Raw genomic sequence first — 12,357 nt, 5'->3', positions numbered from 1 at the left:
AGCAAAATTTAGACTGTCCACAAGATAATCCTCCTGGTGCTGCTCCACAAGAGCCTAGGAGGTCAAAAAAGTCTCACTGCCAGAGCTCCTTGTTTGGTCCTGAGCTGCATACAACAAAAGAGATTTGTGAAATAAGGGGAATGAGGAAGGACTGAGTTTATCCTGATTTTCTCCACATCCAGTTTAGCTTCTGGAGTTTAATGGCGCTGCAAGCTTTTCTGATCCCACCAGATATTTGTCTGACTCAGATACAAGCAAGCAGAGCCTGCTAGTTGCTACCTATTTCACCCTTCTGGGAGATTCAGACAATTTTAGGAGGGTAGAAAGTGAGATTTAGTAAAAAGCCTTGTTCCTCTCTCTGAAACAAATCTCTTCAAAATATCAAAAGCCTGTTTCTCTGATCTGTCTCCAAAGATTCGTAATTTCCAGCCATTTCAACAAGCTAAAAGGGCAAGGTGAAGTGGGGAAACAGAAAATGAGGCCAAATAGATAGTGCAGGTGAGATGACAGCCATAACAGACTGCCCAAATCAAAGCAGCCACCAGAATGTCATCTAAAACATATATGTACACAAATCTATCTGAACAGCTGGTATTGCTGCCTTTGCAGTCACAACTTTCAGAAAAGGGCATCAAATTCCCTGAAGTGCAATTGCACCACCTGGAGCACAAGGAATCATTTAAAAATTCAGGATTTTCCACAAAGTTTCGGACTGGGAGTCAGCATTGAAGAACCAAAGGACACTTAAGGATGTTGAGATGTGGGGCTGCAGCTTGGACCCCTTTGCAATCCAACCAGCCAAGCTCAAGTGGCACCAATACCACAGGGAGTACATACCCGGAAATGAAAAATCCCAGCATAATCGTCCTGGAATCCTTGGTCCTTTGGTAAAACATTTTCCAAAAATTGTTTTCGCAGTGTCAAGGAGCCCAGGGCAGCCAGCATCCAGCAGTCACCTCAGGGGAGGGAAGAGACCAGTGCATTCAGTCAGTAACTCGCCATTCTGGATCACAGCTGACTCTTTAGAAAGAGAATGGGCTGCAACATCTAAGAACCACTTTGCTAAAAGCAACCAACATTATTCTGTCTCCTTGTTCCCCTCCAAAATGCTGAAGCACTGCCCAGGATTCACCAGCAATGTTCACTGGGAACCCTGGTGTCACCCAGACACCCTTTTGTATGTTCAGGCTGCTCCTATCTTTTGCACTCATGTTGAGACTTGCAGTCCAGAACAGGAAAACTTCAAACTTTAGGAAACCTTCAAACTTCTCAGTGGAGTGGGAAATGGAAAGGCGTTTCTTTCTATGTGGGAGCAGAGCTACTCCCAAAGACAAACATGGTCCAGGAGTACAAGATGGAACTGACACAGGGTGCAGACAGATCAGAGTTGAACAGAAATATCCACAGAAATAAAACACTGACAGTCAAATGAAGACATTAGTATGGAAAGAAAATTCAGCCCTACAGAAGCTGGAGCCATGCCTACTAACCTACTTACACTTAACTGTGTTTGACCCTTCTTCTTGAAGCATCTGCCTGGTCTCAGCTGGATCTCCATTTCTAAGCTTGGCCTTACACAGACAGAAGGCAGACACCAGACAAAAGTAACAAAGATTTGAGCTGCTGCATTTGGGAATCCTGTTAAATACCTGCAGTAAGTTGTGTCTGGACTTGTGCCAGTCCAGATTAGCCTGTGCTGAGTATTTACTGCAGCTGCCATGGTCCACATCTTCCCACCAAACGCTTGGAATGTGGCAAAGCAGTCATGGGTTATTGCTTTGTGCAGATCTTTTCTAAATCAAGAATATCACCTTACCTATTTCTCCTTGCATGATATCAAATCTGCTAACTCCATCCATGATCAAATAAGGATTTCTCTGAAGTTCCTGGAGGAAAGAAAATACCAAGAACAGTGTAAATACCCAGCCTTTGCCAGCAGAGTGTTCCTGCCCCTTGAAGACCTTGCCTACCTTTTCCACATCTGAAAACTGCTTTTCTTTGAGCCCTGATGTTTTGCTGCCTGCCTCCAACAAAACCAGAGTAGATCCTCAGTACTCTCTTCTTTAATCTGCTCAGATATTCCTGGGGATTGGGACTGGGGGGTGGGTACTCCCTGAGTTTTCATTTGGGTTTCTCTAATGCTACTGACACCTTTAAGAGAGAGCTCTGAGCTTGGCATTGAAACCATGCAGTTTCCTAGGGCACAGCAGGGCAGAGACACAGAGGTCTCCAAGCAAAGTGAAACAGGGTCTATACTTCAGCTCAGCAGTGGGTCTGGGTGCATTTTACACACTGAGCCTTTTGTGTTTCCATTCAGGTCTAATAAAGGTCAGCCTGGGCTGCTTTTCTTCACTCTGCTGAGGAAGATATAGAAAGAGAGCTTAATCTCTGTCTGCAAAATCCCATGGGCCTGGCTGACATTTTTGATTCAGGGAGAATTTTCCTTAAGAGTCTTGCTTGGGCAGTGAAGGGGGAAGCACTTCAGAGCTTGGTTTTGCACACAGAGACTTGAACCATTCTCCCAGCTGTGTCTGCTATTGGCCTGGGATATCTGAGTGCTCAGGAAGGAACAGCCTCAGCATTCCCCATGAGTAACCCTTGGCACTCTCCATCATGGTAAGGCTTTGTTTTGAAAGAGCAACCAGCCTGAAATAGGCAAGTCATCACACATGTAAGAAAACAAAGAGATAAAAGGAAGAAAAAGAAGTCCTGGTAAGAAAAATAATACAGCAGCCCTTCCCTGAACAGGCCCTGGCATTCCTTCTCCCCAGCTGATCTCACATGCTGCACTAAAATGAGACCAGCTCACAACGTGACTCATGACTTGAACAGTGGCGTGAGCTCAGCATTAGCAAATGCTGTCAGCTTTCTGAAATGGCTTCACAGTGATCAAACCCCTCTAAGAAGTTTCCCTGTCAGGAAAAGATGCAATGCAACATCACTGCTCCAGGCTGGTAGGCAGATCATGCTCCCATAGCACTGCTGACATGGGGGAAAGCAGCCTCAGCAGGCAAATTCCTTGAGAGATGCTTTTCTGCAGCCATCTCCACCTATCCCAGGACTTTGGGCATTTGCAGCAAGAGATTTACCCATGGCATGGGAGCAGGCCTAAGATGTGTGGCCACTAGCAGCAGTGGTTGCTCATTGTATAAGGAAGAAGCAGCACTGAGCCCTTCTCCCTTCTGCTCTGTATCCATCCCAGCTTTATCTTCTCCCTACCTCCATTTCCCAGAGCAGTTTGTGCCCCTCACCTGGGTGAACTCAAAACTTTCCACAAGCAGGAAAGATTAAACTGCATGGCAAGGCTTTGAACTTGCCCCTGCTTTTGTATGTGTCTGACTTGCTAGTAGTCATCCCAGAAAACCAACAGCATAAAGGAATGGGTATTTTTGCTTCCCCCATCCTTTCTGAGGGCTTCGAAGTCTGAGTTGCCAGAAGGAGGGTGGCTGGCTACGGTGCATAGCTGCCACAGGGGTAAGCACCATCCAGAAGCATGAGCCTGAAACTAATGGGAAGGCAGCTGTGTCTTTATGGGATCCCTGAGGAAAGGGCTGATGCTCTGCTCTGTGCCAGGATGCTAAAGCTCATAAGTGCTCTGTGGATCCTGCTAGCCTGTCATGGGGACTAGCTGAAAAGTCAGCCCATTAGATGCCTCACCAAATATTCTATTGCCCACCAAGGTGTTTGATTCCCCAGTGAGCAAACAGGGATGAGCTGAGTCATTAAGCAGGTTCCTTGCTGAGAGAAACTGACAATTCAGTCTAAAACCAGAAAAGACATAATCTGAAGTCAGCCCCAGCCAACATGCCTGGACTGTGCACACAGACATCTCTGTGGCTGTCAAAGGGAACACTCCAATGCTGTATTCCCCACCACCCTGGAGCCCTGCTTCCAGGAGTTTGCACTCCCCACAGACTCCGGGACAATATCTGAGACACGATACAGGGTGTGTTGCTTCCACTAGCCAGGGGAAGGGGCAACTCAGCAGCTGTCTGAACCCACAGAGGGCTTTTGACAGACCACAGAGAGGAGATAATTGTGATGGGTGCAGTGCTCTGAAAATCTGGACCTTTTCAACCAGGAGGAAAGGAAGTCTCCAATTAGCTCCTCTTTCTTCAAAGGCAAGAGTACAGCAGTCATAAAACACCATATCATTCATTACTTCAAAGCACAGCTAAACACAGTAACCACTACACAAAATGTGCAAGTCTCACTATTTCCTACTGCTCCAATTGCATGACAAAGAGAGAAACTACAGCTTTAACTGTAAGTCTGTCCAGAAGCATTGCCCTGTTTCACTGAGATGAGGCTTTGTGGCATTTGCACGGAGACTTTTCAGTTTTAGCTAGAGGGGGAAAGAAGAGGAAGCTCAGGGAGGTGCATGGTCTCTTCTCAGAGTATCTATGAGCCCAGCAGTGAAGGCAACCATATGGGCTGCAAGTCAAGCACTCTGCCTGAACTCATCCCCCCAGGACAAAGCTCTCATCACTCTCTTTCCCTGGCCCACTGAAGACTTCATTATGAATTCAAAAGGAAAGAGAAATTCAAGTTCAAACCAGTTCATCCTCTAGAGCATGGTCTTACCACAGATGTACTGTTCATCTAAAGGGCAAGACAGAAAATTAATCTGAGAGGTGGAAGGAAAGTGTCCTGTACATGCATTTATCTCTAAATCTCTTTTTATAATTGCTTGAAATTTTTAGGGAAGAACAAGTCCCCAGAAGAAGCTGGAGGTCAGTAGTGTAGATATAGACCACATGCAGACAAGCAAAGGACACAGTCAAACAGTTCTGTGTAAAACTGGAAGATTGAGGTGGGATTTCCTAGGCAGTATAAGCCACTTTGGCAGCAGGCTTCTCTGGTTGGGGGCTGGCCACTTTCCCAGAGTTTCCACAAGGCTACTGAGGGTTAAGAGGCTGGAGCTGACTGTTTGCAGAGCCACCTCCTGGTCAGTTCACCTTAACCCTAAAAATAAAATCCCGTCTCTGTTCCTGCCACAGGTCCACATTTCCCTTCAGCTACCCTTGTGTTGGTCCCCCGTGTTGCAGCTCCACCATCCTTACACATCCTGATATCATGAGTCATGGTGCTCCCTGTTCAACACACACCAGTTATGACAAATAAAAAGGCTGCTATTTATTGAAAACCAAACTGTTCTCAGCTGGACAAATGTTAATTCAGCAGCACTGCTGTGCCTGTAATAGAGTTGCTGTGGATTAAGAAATGACACAGAACTACACTTCCCTGGGCTGAAGGCCCTGCCCAGCAGTGTGCTGAGGAGGGGTCAGTCACACCACTCATACATCCCATAACCACAGGAAACCTGCACAGAAAGAAGACAGTTTGGGTAATGAGGGAGGGCAGAACAAGTGGCAAAATTAGTGGAGGGTCTGGAGCACAAGTCTTATGAGAAGCAGATGAGGGAGCTGTTTTTTTTTAGCCTGAAGAAAAGGAGGCTCAGGGGGGTGACTCTCTACACCTTTCTGAAAGGAGGTGGTAGCCAGGTAGGAGCTACAGAGTCTCTACTCCCAGGTAACAAGTGACAGAACAAGAGGAGATGGCTTCAGGTTGAGCCAGGGTAGGTTTATGTTTGATAATAGGAAAAATTCATTCACTGAAAAGGTGGCCGAGCATTGGAACAGGCTGCCCACTGAGGTGGTAGAGTCACCTCCCTGGAGGTATTTAAAAGACATGTAGGTGTGGCGCTGGGGGACACGGTGGCTTGGCAGTGCTGGGTTAATGGTTGATTTTAAAGGTCTTTTCCAACCCATGCAATATAAGCTGTGCTGGGCCACACCAAAGCTCTGACGTGCAATGACTTGTCTCTGGCAGATTGGAGGAGAGAATAATTGAGCAAGCCAAAATTAATAGAAAAAATCAGACTACTCTCAAGGGGTTGGCTTGCACTGACAGAACTCAATTCCCTGCTTTACAGCAGAATAGCTCAATTCTTAATTGTCTGATTTCAATACAAATGTATTGGTTGCTTATAAAAGCTATGGTCTGCTCCAGTTCTCTTTTGCATTGGAAGAATGAGTTCACCATACTCCACACAGGCGTGGAGCCCACAAATGTGAAAGTTAAGTCCTGCTGGAGGGTGGACTGATGTCAACAACCCGACAAAAACAGAAACCAGCTCAGATTTTATCTGAAACCTGTTTGTTTTATTTGACTAATTGCTAAAACAAAGGAGGCAAAGACAAAGGAGGTGAACAAGGGAAGCAGTCCTGTGTACCTGGAGCCTTTGAGAGGGAGTTTTCTTAGAGGTCTTGGAACCTCCCCCTGGGATCATACAGTAAAAGCTGGAAGTGCCATGGTGTTACCAACTACCCTCCAGCCAACACAGCCATACAATTGTGCCTGACACTCCCCAGCCTGAGAAACTGGGAAGCAGGGGAGTCAGCAGACCATCACAGCAGCCCTGCTTTCCAATCCACCTAGGATGCACAAACTCCCCCTCACAATCAGCTCTCCCCAAAGATGAATGGAATCAGGAAATACCATGCAAATAAACATCTCCCATCTTCCAGAAAGACAGACATAACAGCTGGTGATGCACTGCAGCCTCCCCTGGCCACAGGGATGAACTCTGAGTGGAGGTCAGGTACAATCAGCTGAGTAGGCAAGGGCTAAGACAATGGCAGCCTGGGGATGCTGCTCCCGTTCAATTACACTGATTGCACATGCACACTCAGAAAGAACAAGGCAAATTGAATTTGATTTTCATCATGGAGAAACGCTGAACAGGATCCAAGAGCCTGCTGGCCTCTGGGAAAGACTGGAGCTGTGAACTCCACCACAAACAGCTGGTGAGCAGCTTTGGCTCATGCCAGGGACCAGCCCCAAAGTGACAGACATGCAGGACATCACTATCCCTTGCTGCCACACATGTCCCATAACTTTCCTCATTAAAGCAGCTCATGTGACAACCTGCATTTCTTTTTCCTCTTTTTCTTTTTCTTTTTTTTTTGGTAGGTTTTTCTTCATTTATTCCCTCTTCTATTAGAAACAAGTTTTTTGTTAACTTCAAATTGTTGTATAAATTCTTGCCTGAATGAAATTTGGTTTTTTTTAGGCCCCTTCAGGTACAGACAGGCCAAGTCTGATGCAGTAGGAAATTCAGCTCAGCTTATCAGTCTAGAAAGATGCTAACTCCAAAATTATTTTTAAGGGGTCCTTTTTTTTTTAAGTCAGTTGCTAGATTCAAAATTTTTAATGCTGATGTTAACTCTTGGAAATTTCTGGGAAATAAATAACAGGCCAAGGAACAAATAATCACCAAAGGCTATAGAGCACTACAATAGATATTCTGCTTCTGAAAGGTGGTTGTGTTTTCTTTGGGAAGGGACAGAGGAAGGGAATTAAAAACGTGAGCAAGCCCTTTTACAAAATGAGTGATTCAAATGATGGATCACTTTCCCAGACAACAAGTATTGGCTCAACGAATGTAATTTTCTCCAAAGCTTTTTAGGTGCTGAGTGCAGTGGCACACATGCTTATGTTAATCAGAGGACACATTTTCTTATACCAGCTCCTGCTCACCATCCCCTCATTCCCTATGGGAGCAACAGGATCCCCAAGAGACCAAGGAGGAGCAGGGCAGGAGCAGTAGTCTGCAACCTTGAAGAGCCTTCAGAAAAGCCTTCAGCAACTTCACCCTGTGCCCATTTTTAGCCTTCTTTTAAAGCATAAGCACTGAAGATCACAGACTATCCTTCACATTTACAGTGGGCACCATACTGAGCACAGTGCTATCCCTGGTGCAAGGCCAAGGCACTGCTGCACAGGTGGTAATCTCTCTCCCCTCACACATATCATATCTGAAAATATAACCAATGTTAGCAGAAGTAAAGCATTCCACATTTAGCATCACCACAATTCACACCATCGGGACCATCCTCCTTCAGTTTCTTTTTGCACCTGCACAGTATAGCATACCTGCACTATTCACCTGCATAGTTTGCACTATGATCAGAACAGAGAGAAATTTTAGTCCTGAACACTAATTGAATAAAAATGAATATTTTGCAACAGTTAATAACTTCATGGTTTCCTCAGTTCCAACCAATAGCTTATGTGAAGGAAAAGCAGAAAACAATGAAAAGGAATTGTTCTGAACATTTTAAAAGAAGCATTTCAGTTTTAAAAATCTGACATAATTTTTCATGGAGAATTTCCCTTTGATTGATCTTAAGGCAAGCCTAGCTATAGAAAATACTTTATTCAGTCTAAAACAGAACTTCTTTTCCACTTCTCAAAGCTGCTGGTGAGCCAAAGGAGTAGCTAACTGGGAGGTCCTGCTGTATTCAGTACCTTCAGCCTGACCTCTAGTAATGCTTGAAGCACCGCAGGCAAATTCTCTGTTACAAATTGCACATTTCAATGGGCATAGATTGAGGGCCTGGGGATGCAAACACAGCCTGAAGCAGTCCCCATCTGATGGGAAACTGTAACTAGTACAGAGTTAGGAAAAGTGACATTTCAAATGTTGTCCTGGTGCTCCTGCTCCACCTTCCCTCCCTTTTCAGGCATATGTCTATTAAACAATTTCAGGTTACAAGTCGAAAAGTTGTTTCTGACTGTCACTGCTGACTGCTACTATCTGAAATCAAGCTGTTTTCTCTCTACTTTACACATTACCCCCGGATATGAAGACTCCAAACTCTGAGTGTAATTGGCAATTCCCTTGACAATGTACAAGGTAAAATAGAAGCAGCATGTTGCTCAACTGCTCAGTTGGATCTGAAACTAAGACAGCAGTTATAATTGCTATCTACCACTAAAATAACCAGATACTGTGTGACAGTAAATGGAGGCTAACAGCTTATTAGGACCAAGATGCCAGTCACAGGTACAATTCCAGACAAATTTATTTTAATGTCAGAGGTAGATAATGGTGGAGACTGAGAAAAATACAGATATAGGTTAAATTGGCCATGATGTGTCAGCAGGATACAACTGCACTGGGAGATGTATTCAGGTAGGAAACAGGAAACAGTCTCTCTTGGGGACATTATAGGTATCTCTTGGCTCAGTTATTTAAGTAACTTAAACACCTGGGATCACATATCCTTAGAGTTAGCACTGCAATGGCCTACAAACAAAGGTTGTACAAATATTTCTGCATGGGTGACAGGTGCCCAATTGAAAAACTTCAGGTTTGGGGCACCACTACTCCTGATACCTCCCTCTTCCTCCTGAGGGTCCAACTACCAGAGGCAGCTGGACACAGCATTGGTCTTTCAGGACTTATGAAATGCAAACACAGTTTTATTTGCTTCCTGAGCCTAACATCTGCAGCTCTATGAACAAAAAGAAAACACTGCAATTCAGCAACTTCTTTAACCCCTGCTTCATTCTGTCAGGAAAGTGAGGCCACACTTTGATGTCACCATGACACAACGTGGCTGTTGTGGTGATGTTTGAGAATTTTGGTTTGGTCTCCACAGGCAGTTGATGCCACTGCCCTTCATCTGGCATCTAGGCAAGGTGAAGCTTGTGTGGCTTCACCCGCATATACAGGTGAAAATTTTGGTCAAACTGAGGGGGGAAAAAATGGGGCCTTCTTCAGCATTGGAATCCTGAGTTTCTGTTCCAGATGACCCAGTTGAGCTGGCAGTCATAGAAGAGCAGCTGGTGATGCTGCTTTAGTCTCTATAAAAAAACAAAAAGCTTTTCAATGTTCACGTCATGAACCTTGGGTCATGAGCATATGGTTTAATTTCTTGAAGGAGAGCTTTGGCAAAGCCAAGGATTTTGATCCTGTTCCTTCCTGAAAAAACACTCTGAAAAATTGTTGACTGCTGTAAAAAAATTCTTCAGAAGGGAAGTGCTGGGATGGAGAGGACATATGCAAATTTTTGAAACCAATTGCACAGAAACTTTTATTCACAACTTTAGTATTCATGGATTCCGCAAAAATAGAAGGGAATTCTTCAGTACCTGCCTCACCTGACAAGCTTCAAGCACTAGCAGCAGCAGATTCTGCTTTTGGCAAGGTGCACCAGTCCCTTTGCACATGAAATAACTCTCAGGGTATTAGAGTAGGATAGATGCTCATCCCACAGTGCAGTGCCTCAAAATCAGTGGTATTTGGGTTTCTAAGTCATTTTGTATGCTTTTGAAATCCTACACTTCTCTGCTGCAAAAGCATCAGGGTGTTAGTACTTAAAAGAACTGTATCATAACATTTTATTCCAGTTTATTCATCTTTAAAATGCTCCTAGAGAGTCCTTTCTAATATCTGTGTTTCTCTTGTGAATCTAATGCTTAGTTATCCTATTTTTTTCTCTCTCAGACTGAAAACAGAGGTGACTAACTCCTCTCCTTTGCATTTTTTGGTTACTTTCCTAACACAACCAACTTTCCAGAGAGATTATTCCCATCTGCTGTGAACCCATAAGCAGAGTGCTGGTGTAAAAAAATGCAGAAGCAGCTGCACTCTCACCCAACACAGACTTTGAAGGAAAACTGCCTAAGGAGAAGCCCAGACATTCAGCCTGTGGTAGGAACACCTTCTGCAGAAGAGAATGATCTCTTCATGGCACCACCACAGAGGATATCCAAATATCTGCACCCAGCACCTCCACACCTACTAATCCACGTGCTGTGTGTCCCGCCTTTCCATGTGGGCATCCACATTTAGCAGCTCTGCAGGCTGTCCTGGCTACTCTGCTTCCCTTCTGGCATCCATGAGTTTCAACATCCCTGCTGGCTGCATCCTCTGCTGCTGTTGTGCCAAGGCCACCACAGTGCAGCACACCCTCACTGCCCTAATGCATCTGCCATCCAAATACATCTTTTCCTGTTGTTTTGTGCTGTCTCTTTACAGTCTCACAGTCATTGCCTCTACACCCTGAGGCATTGCCTCCAGGGAGATGAGCTGGTTTGTCCCAGCCCAGGGAAGCCAAAGGCCCCAGGCACTAGTGGTGTGCTCAGCAAAACCCAGAAAAAGGGCAGCACTTGGCTCATCCAGGAGCTGCACCAGCAGCAAATGGTACACAGCAGTGCTATACAGAGCAGTTGGACCACGACAAGATTTCCTAAATTAGGTCCTAGGATATAAGAGCTGAGCATGTGATTCCACCTCCCATTCTGAACTTTCATATGCCAGATGATAACTGCCTATTAAATTGCAACTGGGAATCAGCACACAAATGTACTTCATCTCCTGCCTCATCCCAATTACTTTAAAATAGGTATTGCTGAGTCAGTCCCTTGGATTACAGAAATCAGAGCTCTTCAATAGAATTTAACAACTTTTTAGGTTTGCACGAAGTCCTCTAGAAGCAGATCAAAGTGGGAACAGTAGTTCCAGTCAGGTTCACAGATGGAAGCAAACTTCCTCCAAAAATGTACCTAATGAAATCATTAATGTTTCAGAGGTTATCTTCCCTCCACACATCCCGCAGCAAGGATCCCTCCTTACAAGCCTGCTTCCAGTGTTCTCCTTGAGGTCTCCTTTTGGAAAGACCTCCCACCCCAGAGTGCAGAGTGCCTTTAGCCACTGGCCATCAGTGCAGCAATGCCACAAAGCACCCACCTAGAGGAACTCACCGTTGGCCTTTTCCATTGTATTTGCCAGAGCTTCTCCTCCGGGAGCAGGCTGGGACCAATGGAGCTGATGTAAGCAGGGAAGGTGGCATCCTCAAAGAGCAGCCCTTGGCTCAGGCACAAGGCTCGCAGCTTTTTGAAATCCTGGCTGTTAAATTTCTTCAGGCTCTGGAGGCTTCCCGTTGCTCCTGTGGTTTGCCAGCCCTGCTCTGGCATTGGAGCGGAGCTGGGGGCGAGCATCGTGTCCCTTTTCCTATGAGGGGGAGACAGTTTCTGCCATCAGTTTCCCAATGCAAAGTGGTGCATCAGAAGTGTGTGGGATAACACCTCCCCCTCCCACCAGGAGAACTGTGGAGCAGCAGCTCGCAAAACTGAGAGCAGCCACAGTGACAAAATCCTTATTAGCTGGAAATGCATGGGGAAAGAGCAGTCGTCAAATCCCAACTGGTTTATCTGAAACCAGTGCTGTCAGTGCTACAAATTCAATTTGGAGTCTTCCCTGAGGACAGAGAGCAAAGCTGTTAGTGAGCTGCTGTGTGAGCACTGAGGTACAGCTGCAATATAAGTGAGCACAGGGGATGGAACAGGAGCTGCAGATGCAGGGGAGTGAGTGTGAGCAGGGACAATGCCCACAGGTACCAGCACTCTTCTGGTCAGGCATCACAGCTGTGCCCAGTGCACAGGATTTCAAGCTGATTTCATTTTTTTAAACTGGGCAGTCATTGAATGGCATCTGCAGTTATTCCAGTCTGAAGCACGGCTGAACTCCTCTCTGTTAATGTGTCTAACAGAAAGGGGCATTTC

At 45.4% G+C, this 12,357-nt stretch overlaps 1 protein-coding gene across 1 annotated transcript in view; it reads right to left on the bottom strand.

Moving 5' to 3' along the window:
* CAPN13 (calpain 13) overlaps positions 1-11,793 on the bottom strand; it is a 41,557-nt gene extending 29,764 nt beyond the window's left edge. Inside the window, exons 1-3 of the mRNA XM_062489350.1 lie at positions 11,557-11,793; positions 1,817-1,886; positions 838-956 (exon numbers count right to left, since the gene is read on the bottom strand). Coding sequence (XP_062345334.1) covers positions 838-956; positions 1,817-1,886; positions 11,557-11,793 — 426 coding nt within the window. The remainder of the gene's footprint in view (positions 1-837; positions 957-1,816; positions 1,887-11,556) is intronic.
* Between the last annotated feature and the right edge of the window lie 564 nt (positions 11,794-12,357).

The sequence above is a fragment of the Cinclus cinclus genome, chromosome 3 (assembly GCF_963662255.1).
Source record: "Cinclus cinclus chromosome 3, bCinCin1.1, whole genome shotgun sequence".
Classification (NCBI taxonomy): Eukaryota; Metazoa; Chordata; class Aves; order Passeriformes; family Cinclidae; genus Cinclus; species Cinclus cinclus.
This window is presented reverse-complemented; position numbering and strand designations above follow the sequence as displayed.